The sequence below is a fragment of the Physella acuta genome, unplaced genomic scaffold, assembly GCF_028476545.2.
Source record: "Physella acuta isolate Inbredline_101_S28 unplaced genomic scaffold, ASM2847654v3 ptg000178l, whole genome shotgun sequence".
NCBI classification, from domain to species: domain Eukaryota; kingdom Metazoa; phylum Mollusca; class Gastropoda; family Physidae; genus Physella; species Physella acuta.
In genome coordinates, this window is record NW_026731697.1 from 105,001 (window position 1) to 118,932 (window position 13,932).

The window sequence follows — 13,932 nt, forward strand, 5'->3', positions numbered from 1 at the left end:
CTCAGCTCTTTCTGTTAAATAGGGAGCAGCCATTTACAAGCGAGCGTTTGATTGGTGGTCGGTGCTAGAGCTCGTGGTGCCATGGACAGTAAGGGGACATTGCATATTTACCCTAAAACTTATACAAATCTGGCAGACTTTATAGCCCCCCCCCCCCTCCATATATATATATTTATATATATATATATATATATATATATATATATATATATATATATATATATATATATATATATATATATATATATATATATATATATATATACATGTATAGGCATATACACATAAATATATATGACCTACATATATAGGCAAATATATAATTATGTACGTTAAATGCGCATATACAAGTATAATATGGCCTTTTTTCTAGTTCCGCCACTGGAAGCGATGCATGGTGATGTTGTTGAACACGCATGGGGGTGAGCTTTGTGCGACCAGCTTGGCGATCAGGTGACAACATTAATCATCACTCACACATCCAACAGCAAATACTGTTCCATCCTGTCTGACCAAGGCGATGATGGTAAAACATTGCGCTCAAAAGACATGTTTCCACAGAGCCATTGGTGATAACATAGATTGCTTTATTACTGAATAGAGTACATTTATTTTAAAGCAAGCATGTAATTTTAATGGAAATCCCAAATTAGCTGTGTTAGAAAGATGTTTTAGATTGACATGCAAGTTACCTGTCAATTTACCTAAAAAGGAAATACCAAAGAGAAGCAAATATGGGACTCTATGGGACGCGTTCTGTGAAAACAGTTAACCTTCGTCATTAAAGTGGCAATGATATGAATACAAATGGTAGCTGCAGTGAGGTTAATATAATAAGTAATAAAACAGATAGTGTTAGTTACCTCACAAGTTAAAGACAGTTACAAGTACTAGGGACGTTTCGACCCAAGGTCTTCGTCAGCACACAACAGTGTGGTTACAGATTAGACAAATAAAGACAAACAGTAACACAATTTTGGACTTAGCTCGACAGTGAAAACACGTCTTGTCTAAATGCCACGATATCCAAAAGAAAAGACGCGTGAAGAAGGACGCTTGGACACCGTATAGGGGTGGGGTTGGGATCGTGGTGTGTGGGGAGGGGGTGGGGGTTGGTAATGTGAAAGATAACTGTTCATTCAAACCATCTGGTGCCCGAGTGCCAAATTTAAGTATAAGTCGTTTGGTGTTTAGACGGTTTTTAAAAGTATGGCAAAACCGAACGGCGGTTACACAAAATTCCTTGTTTATGTCATGTCCACTCTTGTTAAAGTGTTTGACCACAGGAATATTGTCTTCATTGTTTATTGACCGCAGGTGTTGGCCAACCCTATCAGACAATCTTTTCCCCGTTTGTCCAATATAAAAGATGTTGCATCGCCTGCACTGGATGACATAAACAGTGATATTAACAATCCAAAAATACCACACAAAAAAGGCCCCCCACACACAACACACATGAGAATTAACAATAAACAGGAGGCTCCAGTGTCAATAGACGGAAGACAGGTAAATGATGTGCAAGAGTTTGTCTACCTTGGCAGCAAGATCAGCAAAACGGGAGGCACAGAGGAGGACATACGCGCTAGAGTTAATAAAGCCCGCTGCGCTTTCACAGTCCTGCGACCCATATGGAAAAGTTCGGCCATCTCCATTACCACAAAAATTAGGATATTTAACTCTAATGTCAAGGCAGTTCTGCTGTATGGAGCAGAGACATGGAGAGTCTCCAAGGCAAGCACAGCAAAGATACAGACCTTCATGAATAGATGCCTTAGACAGATACTGAAACTGAGATGGCAGGACAAAGTGCCGAACTTGGAACTATGGAGGAAAGCTAGGCAGGAGCCTTTAGGTGTGCAAATAAGAAGAAGGAAGTGGCGCTGGGTGGGTCACACACTGCGAAAGGCTCACACAAATGTTACACGCCAAGCGCTTGAGTGGAACCTCCAGGGAAAGCGGAAGAGAGGGCGCCCAAGACAGACCTGGAGGCGGAGTCTTCTTGAAGAACTGAAGCCAATAGGGATGTCTTGGGAGATGTCAAAATTAATAGCCGAGGATAGGAAGAAATGGAAGGAAATGGTGGAGGCCCTATGCTCCATAAGGAGCAAAGAGGACTAAGTCAAGTCAAGTCACACACAACACACGGTGAAGTAGACTGAATGTTACACCGAAAGCAAAAGTTACCCACAGAATGGCTTTGGTGAGTGGAGATCTGTGCTTGACGGCCCATAGACTCCGAGAAAAAAATGTAAGATGAACACATGATGCAAGTGGATGGAGAATACGGCCAGTCAAGAGGTATATGAAATATACAAAGACCCTAAAATAGCGAAATAAATGTATAAAAGTAAGAATGTAATGGTTGGGTTTTTTTTTTTTTAGAAAAAAAAGTCAAATCACAGAGGGGTATATAGGTGGTGAATGACAAACTCCAAAGGAAAACAACTAAAAGACAGACCTAAGTTCAAGAGATTATAGAGACAGACCTACGACAGTTTGGAGTCAAGGCTTAAAGAAAAAAAGACAGCGGAGAAGTCTAAATGAAAGGATGTGATGGCACATGACAGATGGATGAATGATATAAACAGCAGACCTAGAGATGTTAAAAAAACCTGACATCGTTTAAAGATGGTGCCAAACTCAGATCTAGTGCTCAACTAGGCACCGAGAAGTATGCACGTGATGAGTCATCAAAAGGGCGCCACACTGCTGAAAAGTGTCATAGGGAGTGGCGGCCTCTGTCCCTGCATCCCCATTGTCTACGCCTCAAACAGCACGATCTGTCCATTGTTAAAATTACACTGACAGCAGTAGAAAAACGACAATTTAAAAACACACTAATCAACTCTTTACAAGCCCAAGCTTATATCTCACACACAAAATCCTCCATAAGTATGACAATCAAATACTGGACAACCAGAAGAAATAAAAACGCCTTCTTAAACTTTTTATCCTGTTGGTAGTGGTTGACCTATCGTTACATCCATTCATGCGTGGATGATATTAAACTGTAGCTTTTGTTAATTTAATGATTTCGAATGTCTGTGGAGCATTTTTAGCACGCTGAATAATTAACAACCTTGGTCGATATTCTTCTAGCTACTAAATTAAATGTCAACCCGCCATCAAAAAAAAAAAAACAACTACTAGTCATATCTGGGTTCCTTCCCTTATTTAGCGACCGTGTGTCGCTAGTTAAAACCTCATCTCCCTTGGTTTGAGAGCTGTATGAATCATTGTTCCCACCATGCAATCCGCTCCGTGAATCATCCGCTGCGTAGAAACCGCACTTGGATCATTGATCGTCACACGATCGACACAGACATCAAGATACACAACTACATCCGAGTAGCGCCCCCTATACCCATGGTAACAAGGACTTTTATGGTTTAACCGTTATTTTTAGAAAAACCTGTTCAAAAACCTTCAATTAATGACATTAAAATTTAAAACATTTAGCCTTAAAGCACTGTTTCTTCCAGACTTTTTTCTCCGGGGGGGGGGGGGGGGGGGGGGGCGGACACTGTTACAAGTATATATTTTCTATATAAATTTCATTTGGTTCGCCCCCCCCCCCCCCCCCGAAGAGATGCCTGGAAGAAACTCTGCCTTAAAGTGAAGCAGACGCCCCCACGCCATGTGGACTTGAGATCAGGACTTGATATTCGGGAATCGAACTCGAGACCTTTAGGTTGAAGCTTAGCACTTTTATTAACGCCGTTCGACCCTGCATTAGTAATGTAATAATGCGAATGTTAAAAAGTACTTAGTTGACCTTCAGTCGATTTTTAAGAGAGCTGTTTTTTCAACCATTCATCAGATGGAAGCTTTGCTGGTTGTTGATGCAGTTTCTTAACCTCTTAACCTTTATGAGCAAATTTTAAAACGCATGTGCCCGAATTTTTTTTTTTAAACACGACTTTCCTACCTGTTAGAAATAATAAAACAATGTGAACTCAGTGAATTTGGGACAGGATACATTAAAAAATACTTGTTCCATTAATCATTAACTGCATGTTATGAGCAGAGAAAAAAAACCTGGAATAAATTATTTGTCTCTAATCGACACCAGCTCATTGTCTTGGGCTAGACTTGAAGCATTCATCACATAATTTGAAATTTGAGTTCTATTCATTAAAACTTGGTTTATTTTTCTATAAGGTTCAAGGAGGGCTACTTCTTAGTAGGCGAGTAAGTTTCCATTTTCAAGCTCTAAAACACAACAACAAAACAAATATTTGCTGGAAACTTTATTAGGAACTGAAAATTGCATGCCAATCTGAAAAAATACATAATGATCGAATCTGATAGACAATTGAATATTGGATGATGGCTAGCATTCCTTACATTTTAAAAATTATTGTACAACTCCAAAACATCTACATAGAAAATATTTTTCAACTTATATTTTGACTGTGAACTGTTAAAAATCTGAGAGCAACTGAACCTATAAAAACTGGGAGAAAAATGTATCACATTCAGAAAAAAATGTTTATCTGGCTCATGCAAGACAGGTCTGGTTTCAAGTCAAAACTTGAGAATCTGTACACAAGGATGGGATTTATTTTTCCAGTAATTGAGTGAGCTTTTAAAACCAAAACAATTTGTTCCAAGCGTGCAATGGTGTGGTTCCAGTTAAAGCAAATGCATAACATGTCAAGTCATGAGTAATTAAAAAAAAAATACATTATAAAAAAAAATGGATTATATCGTAACAGGATTTAAAATCCTTTGAATATTAAGTTTTCCACCAAGGGCAAAAGTTTTCATTTCTCAAAACATAAAAATTGTCAAAAACTTTTAAATGCAAAAAGCGCTTAAATACAAATACAATCAGCACACTAAGTTGATATAATCAATGATTATTATAATAATATAATACCCAATGAAATTGATTAAGTACTAACATACCAATGATGGCTCAGATATAAGAACATTGAATACATCAATAATAACAGGGCACAACATAACATGCATTTTGATCGTATGAAAAGAAATGTAAACTTATAAAATTGTGCCCTGGCAATAATAATACTAAAAAGTGGTATTGAAAAAAAAAATGAACACAAAATGACTTATGCATTAAAAATGGCAGTGGATAAACTAGCATCAACAAAAATAGTTTTGATTTGGAACACAAGAAAATTGGCCATGTGGCTCATATAACAACTGCTTAAATACAGAAGCAACTTAGAAATAGATTGAGTATGCATAGCAAGGAACATCAACTTAAAAAAAAAACCAGCAAAGTGAATGGAGGAAGAAACAAATCTACATTGTATTCATTGAAAGCAGAATCATCTTTCTCTTAGACTACAAATCCGAAAACTGCACCTCTTCTATCCACTGGTAAAAATATATTGACAGCAGTAGAGAAACTAAAATCTAACTACACATGACACACTACTCAACTCTTGTAAGCTCACAGAAAGAAAAAACAAGTACCAAAATACACTTCAGCAACATAGCTTTAAAAATTAGCAATGTCATTCTTATGTAAATAACACGGCAGTAAGGCAATGGGAAGAAAAAACACCACGAGGACTTGCATCAAAGTATTAAAAACCTTTCAACTTCATGCAGGAAATATACAAGTGGATCTTAAAATACTTATGCGAGCCTATGTGCAAAGCTATCATCTGGAAATCACAAGCAAAACATAAGTGCTAAATCACACAAAATTATTGCTTCGCTACACAAACATTTTGTGTAAGGAAGAAAAACTGCCCTCACTCACTCAACACTAACTTTTAGAGGCTGCAATTAAAACTGAAATAAAGATTTTCAAATAAACAATGGATACTGAGCTAGAGAAAAAGCAGAAGCTTGCAAAGCATGTTAACAAAAAAAAGATAAGCTTAGTTACGTACATTTCATAAACACATTCATTCAGTGAAAGGAATTCTACAATAGGCAGTTTTCTACTAGATTCTATTGAAACTGAACAATTAACATAATCCTAAATAAAATGTACTTGCTGGTCATGCTATATTAGCTATAAGTTTTGCTACATATCAATATGAATAGTTTTTTCCATTTTTATTTCTTTAAATATTTAAAACTACCGGTTGAATGACAATGCTGATTTATACTATTCAAATATGTGTATCTAAATTCAGTTATTTAAAATAGGTGTACACGTCTAAACATTTTAATAAGAGAAATGATCCATTTTTGCTACTACAGTTGAGAAAGTTTTAATTCTTAGAATGGCAAGTTAAAACGTGAAGCTGTAAATGCTGAAAATTCCAAAAGCTTGTCATTCATTCATTTCTTAGAAATTTTACTCCTTCCATATCTTGCCAGTCCTTTTACTTTTCATTCTCAGCATCCCCAGACTCTGAGATCAACTTTTTCCTCTGCACCTCTTTAATACGATTTTCCTGTGTAACAATTCCAAAATTTATAATCAGTGATTTTGTTTGTTTTGGACCATATTATAAAGCATGGGTTGTGTTTATTTTTCATATCAGTGTAAAAACATGATTTAATGCAAAAAGGGAAATAGCCAATTTGAACTTAATTTTCTACCTAAAAAATATTACCTTAAAAATGTCACTTAAAAAAGAATCAAACAAGAAACCAAATGGACATTAAAATGCTCAAACATTAGACACTATCTTACATGTTCAGCCAATCTTTCCTGTAAACCTCTGAGCTGCTCTTCCCTGTTTTTAAGTGCATTTTCCATCTTTAGTACAAGCTGTTCCTGTAAATCATCTGTTGATGGTCCACGACTTTCACTTGCTTGGCAAACTTCATTAATATGATTTGCCTGGTTTTAATAAAAACAAAACATGCAGCTATTTTAAACACTGCTTGTAAAATAAGCTTTACATATGTATATTTAAATACCTGAAGCAGTTATTTAATAGCCTTGCAATCAGCACATTGATGGGAGGTAGCACAGTGTAGTTAATATATTTTAGTTATTTTGTATGGGTTTTTTTTTTTTTAATTTTAAATTATTATGTATAATCATAGCTGAATTGAGATAAGTGTGCTTCAGGATAAAAAAACATGCTTATCAAAATCTAAAGCCTTGAAATAATTTTTCCTACATCAATTATTGACTTATTTGTATTATAATTATACCAGCAGATTATTAATAAACAAAACAAGATGATAAATTTACAAACCAAATTTAACTTACTTGATGAAGTAATCAAATTGGAAAGGATAGAATTTATTGCAAACTAAGAGACACACATGCACATATTTAACAATGATACACAAATTTACAGAAGTTCAAAAAATCTTAGATAGTATTACAATGAATTTAACAAGATATTAGAATTATTCAATACATTTAAAAATCGGACAGCAAAGCACCACAAGATTAAATAGGAAGACATGTGAAGTTTATATAATGTTTTCGGGGTTGTGAATGAATCTTTCATAAAAGTAATGAAAGATTAGATAGAAAACATGTGAGCACACTTACATGTTCTTGTAACTTAGAAAGCATACTCTTCAACTGATTCTGTCTGTTTTCTTCGTATGTTTCCATTTTCTGGGAGAGTTTCATCTCTGTTTTAGCTTCAAATTCTTTTACCATCTCTTCTCCTGCCTTCTGAATCTCTTGCACTTTTTGGGACTGCTCGTTGTAAGTTTAGATTTTATGGACGAAGAGAGAAGGAGGAAAAGAAAACCAAAGAAAAAAAAATGAATGTAAAAAAAGAAAAAATAATATTTTTTTGAGGACAAAGCATTTAAGTAAATATTGTTTCCTGCTTAAAAACAGGAAGGAAAAAAAAGAAACAAAATGAAAGGTTTTATAACCATAAAGGCCAAATGCTCTAACTTTTTAGAAGTTTACCATAGATAAATTATAAAACATTTAGGGAACAAGCATGTCATGACCCCCTTCAAAAAATGCAGAGAAAATATCTGAGATAAAAACTGAAGACTAAAGAATTCACACTATAAATAAAAAACCAAATTTAAAAAAAAAAAAAAAAAAACAATTAAAAAATAAATCAAACAGTGCTAGATTTGTCAAAAACATGACTTGTGCATAACCATTATTTCAGAAAAAGAAGACATGATATAACGCACTATATTCATTCAGTATAATGCCATATTTATAACAAGTTTCAGCAGAACATGCCCCTTGTCTTGTGGTGCATTGTTTTGATAAATAATAAGGTGTGTAGTTTTCTTTCAAAGTAGAAAAACACAAGTGACTGATTTCACTACATTGTTAAACGTTATTCAGATAAAGTACTGAGATGCAAGATAATTATTCTAATTGACTAACTAGAGATTACATCTAAACGTAGCCGAGAAATTAATTATCTTTTAAAATAACAGACACACTGACATTTCGGACAGGCTATAGATCTGGAAAGTCTGTCACACACATTGAAAAATGCTAATAAATGATTTTCAGTCATATACCCAATTAAGCATCTGATGAGATCAGATTAGTGTGTTTAGAATTTAACTATGCATGTAGACTTGTGCAGCTTGTTGGCAATGCAATAAATGTTAAATAGTAATACCAACAACATATTGTTAAATATTACTCGCACAAATAAGTGTAAAGTTATGTGACAAAAGCAGCTTTTTCAAAGTAATTTTTACATTATATAAGATACAGTCAAACAAGTTTAATAAGTTACTTTTAAAAGTGTGTGACAGACTAAAAACACAACTATACATCAAATATCAAGAAAAACTACCCACATGTTCTCTGAGTCTCTCCTGTAGAGCCCTTATTTGAGTTTCTCTGTTTTCTCTTCTGACTTCCATGGAGCGCCTTAGCTTTTCCTTGGTCTTTTGTGAAAATTGTTCACTTTCACTCTGTGCCTTGGTAACTACTTCAATAGCCTTTTGTCTCTCCTTTGCAAGCTGCTCCATTCGTTCTTGCTCAATCAACTGGAATAAAACAATCTTTAATATATTTTCTCTCTCTAAACATGCCTGACATCATAATAAATCACTAGGTAAATGAAATATAATTATTATATATTTGATCATACACTTCTGCGTTCTTCTGCTTTCTTTAACTTGTTTTCAATCTGCTCTTGAGATAATTCCCTTTTCTTGACCTCACGTGGTGACAGTTGGATTGGTGGGCGTGGACTTTCTACAGTGGCTGGTTTCAGGATCACATCGAAACTGATCCCTCCTTGTTTCGCTTTTTGATTTTCTGTTTTAATAATTGAAATTAGTTAAAAACAGGGCATTTGGCTTCTTATTCTAAATAATACCTAAAATTCATTCATGTCTTTTTTTCCATTAAAAACATTACTTTTATATAGAAAATGTATCTCTAATGTTAAAAAATTAACATTTTAAAATGTAAAATGATCATGCCTTAAAGAAAATAAACTGATAAGGAAATTTTTTTTTAAAAGTTTGTCACAGCAGTTAATTACTAAAAAAAAAGGTCAAAGCAAAATGTATGCAATAATAAAATCTTTGTGCAGCGCAATAACAAGTTCAAGAAACAGTTTTAAGCAGACATGCATTAAAGACCAGCAAGCACATGTTATACTTTAATCATCAACAATGAATTTTTCTCTATGAAAACATTATGCCTATTAGGTCAATACACATGTGTATAGGCTATCAATTATTTACGATCTGTGTGAAGAAAAATAAGATAATTTCAATACACCAAATCCACGACATTCACAAATGGAATATTTTTTAAATTACCTTTACCCTTCCAAACAACAATAGCATCATATGCCTGTCGATTTGGGTGTATGCGATGCTGGACAGTCTTCTTTTTTTGTGTTTCCCTCATGCAAAGAAAACCGAACCAGCCGCACACTTTATAATCCCAATAAGCAGCATTGAAAAGATGTTATAAGCATTAAATGTAATGGTAAACTGCATGTTTAAAAATCCACACATTCCATAATATATCAAGCAGGTTTTTCAAAAAGCTTTTCAGTTATTACTTGAGCTTCACAAACATCAAATAGCTTGTCTTTCATTTTATCTATTACAACTATCTATTCCACTGAAATTCTTGAATAAAATTTATGACTTAACTTATAGGTTTATATTTTAAAATTAAAATACAGGAATTAGCTAAAAATAATTGATTTAAGATTTTTTAAAGTGCCATTTTAGGAAAGCGTAACCCTATTCTGATAGAAATTCAACCTAATGAGCACTAGCATCCTAATATTGGTAAATATGAGATTCAATGCAATATCAAATGATTTAATTCATGCCGTAAGATTATATTTAGCATTTCTTTTTTTAATTTTTACCTAGATCTCTGATCTGAAATTTTAAGAAACAACATTTTTTGAATAATATTTCAAACTTGGAGGAATAAGGCCCATTTAAATTTTCTATAAATCGATAGTAAGCAAATCTTGAATATACAACACGCTGGAAAAATTATGGTAGTTAAAACAATGGTGTAGCTAAATTACATTCTTACCTGAAGACATTTTTAGATTCTGTTGTAAAATTAACACTTAGATCCACAGAATTTAACTGAAACAAAAAAAAAAAAGGTTTTAATTAACCATCACAATATGTTAATGTATAGACAGAAGAAGTATTAAAAAAGGAATTGTGAGAACAAAAGCCAGTCTGACCCCAGACAAACTTGCAAGGCATGATGTCATCAGACCAGATCAATAACTAGCACAGGCTTATTTCTAGAAGCTAGCCAGCTATCTGGACAATTATTCATTGCCAGCACGGCTTACAAAGAATCCAGTAATATAAAAAAGGCAATAAAAGAAAGACACAGTTTGTCCAGAATAATAGCATTAAAATATTAAGAAGACATACTGATTCTCATCAACAGTCTTGAGTAGAATGACACACTGACAAATCCAGCTCACATCAAAATGCAGGGAAGGGGAGCAAGACACGGTATTCACATACCCTGCTGGCTGGCACCAGAAACAACTTGCATGGGAGAGCCAAGTTCCAATGACGGATCAATACTTAGACCAGTTCTTAGCAACAAAAAAAGTAAGCAACCCTCATCAGCCACATGGGAAAGCAATGTGTTGCCCTGCATTTAGTAATGCAATTTCATGTGTTAGAAGTAAATGACATTTTGTTACATTTTCAGTCCAGGATACACTGATGAAAAGAAAAAAAACTGGCAAACAGGACAACCACATGATGACTCATGTTCAATTTATATAGGCCTTACATGCATTGGTACAAATTAAATACAATTAAAACCAAGACAAATCTAAAAAGGCCACAGTAACCTTAAATTTTCTCTCAGTTCTGCATGTCTGTGCTATTAAGCTGCAGTACTAATCAATAATTGTTTACCCTTAGCGTGTATGGCACCACTTCTCTCCACCAACCCACTACAAGTATTTCTGAATGAATTGCTACAGAGTAGATAAGCCTTCAGTATTGATCCATCCATCTCAGTTACAGCATGAATCATTCCCATAGAAAATGGTGCATGAGTAAAGTATATCAGTGTCCTTTTTAGAGTACAGAATTATAAGTGACTGTAAATCTATAAACAAATCAGTTAAATACAGGATAGGCCTACATTTATATCTATATACTACTAAAACTCAAGTTTACATGCTTGATAATTCATTTTTTTTGTTTTTTGTTTGTCTGATTAGTTACAGGGGAGAATCTGCATTATGTGTAGAGCTGTAAAATAGTATTTGGGTAGAGAACATTGATTTATTTATATGATTATATGATTTATTTTCTTTTTACAATTTACAACAATTTTTTCAATTTTTTTTTAAAATAGATGTGATTGATAAAGTCTATCAAAACTTGGCGGGATACAGGGCAGGTGAAGTAGAATTCACCTGTTTCTGTGTCCTCAGCATATGAATGGATTGGCGGAACACTGGGCAGGTGAAGTAGAGTTGAGTAGGTCACCTGTGACGTCAGTATATGAAGGGATAGTGTGGTCAGACCCATGCTCAGCCAAAATCAGTGTTTTTAAAAGATAAATAACGTCTTTTTGAATATGGGGGTCTGGTTATTTTGTGATGATAAGTGACAGACGTGATGTCATTTATGGATGACCCCGAAAACCCAGTTATCTAGCTAGATAACGGGTAGTCTAGTATATCTTTAAAATCATAACTTGGAAGGGTAGTCTACAAAATAAACCAAATTTAAAACTTTGGAATCTAAGTGCAGATATTTTTTTATTAGTTGACATAAAATAAAACTAAAGCAGCACAGAGAAAAATTGCAACATCTTTTAAACTGTCTTTTAATTTAAATTCTAGACTGCGTAAACATTCAAATTTTAATCATATTTAAAGCAACTAGACCTACAGTCAATAAATTTTAAAATTTTAAAGTAGGTTAAAAAATGTATAAGTAGATGGGACTCTCTAAATGCAACTATTCACCCATAAACATTTTTAATTTTACATAGTCAGGACTCTGTCCATACTTTTTAAATTTAATAATACTCCAAAAAGATTCTCCAGAAGTATACTTTTAAAAATACAGATTTTTTTCTACACTTTTTTTTCTAAGACTGTGCGAAACCTTGTATGTAGGGCCAAACACCAATTTTTCCAGTTTGGTAAAAAAGACTGAGGTATAGTTGGTGACTTTGGTATAAATACCTGCCATTCAATAATTTAACTAGATTATCTGTAGTCTATGCCCTGTCTTACTGCCTCTGAATTCTGTGACAAATTTAACTTAAATTTAAAAAAATAAAGGTGTAGGGGCCTAAATGTAACTGATGTTGCAACACATCTATTATTTTATAGACTTTAAACTTGAGGAAAGAAAACTAAAGCCAAAGATGAATTTACTTATGAAATTTCATCTTGTATGAATGAATACTTACTTATAATACTTCATTTACAGGCCTAGATCTATATAGGCCTAATAACTATATATTATCAATATATATATATAATATTACATAGGCCTATCAAGTATCAATGGATAGTATTAATAAATTGGCTAATATTTTTTTTTAAATATTAGCTTTATTATTAGGCTAGGGGCCTATCTGTTCATTATCAATCATTCATTCATATGGATTCAATTATTTCAATACAATATCAATAGTGAATCGTTTAGATTTTCTAGCCCTTAGCTATTTTACTTTTAGTAAAAATCTAGATAGATATAGATTCTATCTAGATCTACCTAATCTAGATTTCTAGATGTATTTTAATTTTTATTTTAAGCCCCCCCCCCCCCTAACTATTAAAACTAAGCCCTGCCTTGCCTTAGCGGAATCAGCTGAATAGTGGAGTCTAGAAATTCACTCCTCTAACAGACTATAACTAGACCTATTCTAGATCTAGATTACTCTAGATCTAGAACTAGTCTAGATGTCTAGACGACTGCTTTCGCTCATCTCACAGACTCACACTTGAGACACTTGTAGCCGGTAGCCTGAGTCTGGCATCAGCAACACCGTGCCGTAGCGGCCTGTGTTTTCAAGGCTACGGGCAACAATCTGCACTGCTCTTTTATTTTAAAGCCTTTGATTACCAAGATTTGATCAAAAATTATCTCGCTTAAATAAATTTAAATAGCCGAATAGCCTAGGCTATAAGTGTAGTATTATAGTAATATACTCACAGTTGCTCTACGAGTGATTTCCACATCAATCGCACTAACAGTCTACTGTTGGTGTAGCCTGAACGGTTTATTGATTGAAAAAAATTGCGCGCGCATTTACACCTGTTTCTTTCATTACCATTGGTCGAATTTTTTAACATAAAATAACCGATGCATATGTTTATTATTAGGACCCTATGCTAGAAATATAGGCCTAGAATTTTAAGTCTAGATTAGGCCCTAGATCTAGATCATTTTATTTTTATTATTTTTCCATTCTTAAACGTTTTAATACAATAAAATTGCATGCCTAAAACAACTTGCACGACAAATGAACGCACCGAAATGTGTTTATTTAAAATTTAAAATAAATAGGCTAATACATTATGAAACAATTGACAAAACAAGGCGACT

General features: G+C 33.9%; 1 protein-coding gene across 5 annotated transcripts; it reads right to left on the reverse strand.

Annotated features, from left to right (window-relative positions):
- Positions 1 to 4,240: 4,240 nt before the first annotated feature.
- Positions 4,241 to 13,652, reverse strand: LOC131936446 (stathmin). Of its 5 annotated transcripts, none has more exons than XM_059293432.1 (8): positions 13,540 to 13,652; positions 10,412 to 10,467; positions 9,670 to 9,786; positions 8,988 to 9,157; positions 8,692 to 8,883; positions 7,448 to 7,600; positions 6,629 to 6,778; positions 4,241 to 6,386 (listed from the first exon to the last, which is right to left on the reverse strand). In XM_059293432.1, exons 2-8 carry the CDS (start codon positions 10,419 to 10,421, stop codon positions 6,315 to 6,317), a joined length of 864 nt encoding a protein of 287 aa, XP_059149415.1. In that variant the 5' UTR covers positions 10,422 to 10,467; positions 13,540 to 13,652; the 3' UTR covers positions 4,241 to 6,314. The 5 variants fall into 5 exon arrangements, with proteins under 5 accessions (XP_059149415.1, XP_059149414.1, XP_059149416.1 ...); XM_059293431.1 differs by lacking the exon at positions 13,540 to 13,652 and adding an exon at positions 10,771 to 10,893; XM_059293433.1 differs by lacking the exon at positions 9,670 to 9,786.
- Positions 13,653 to 13,932: the final 280 nt, after the last annotated feature.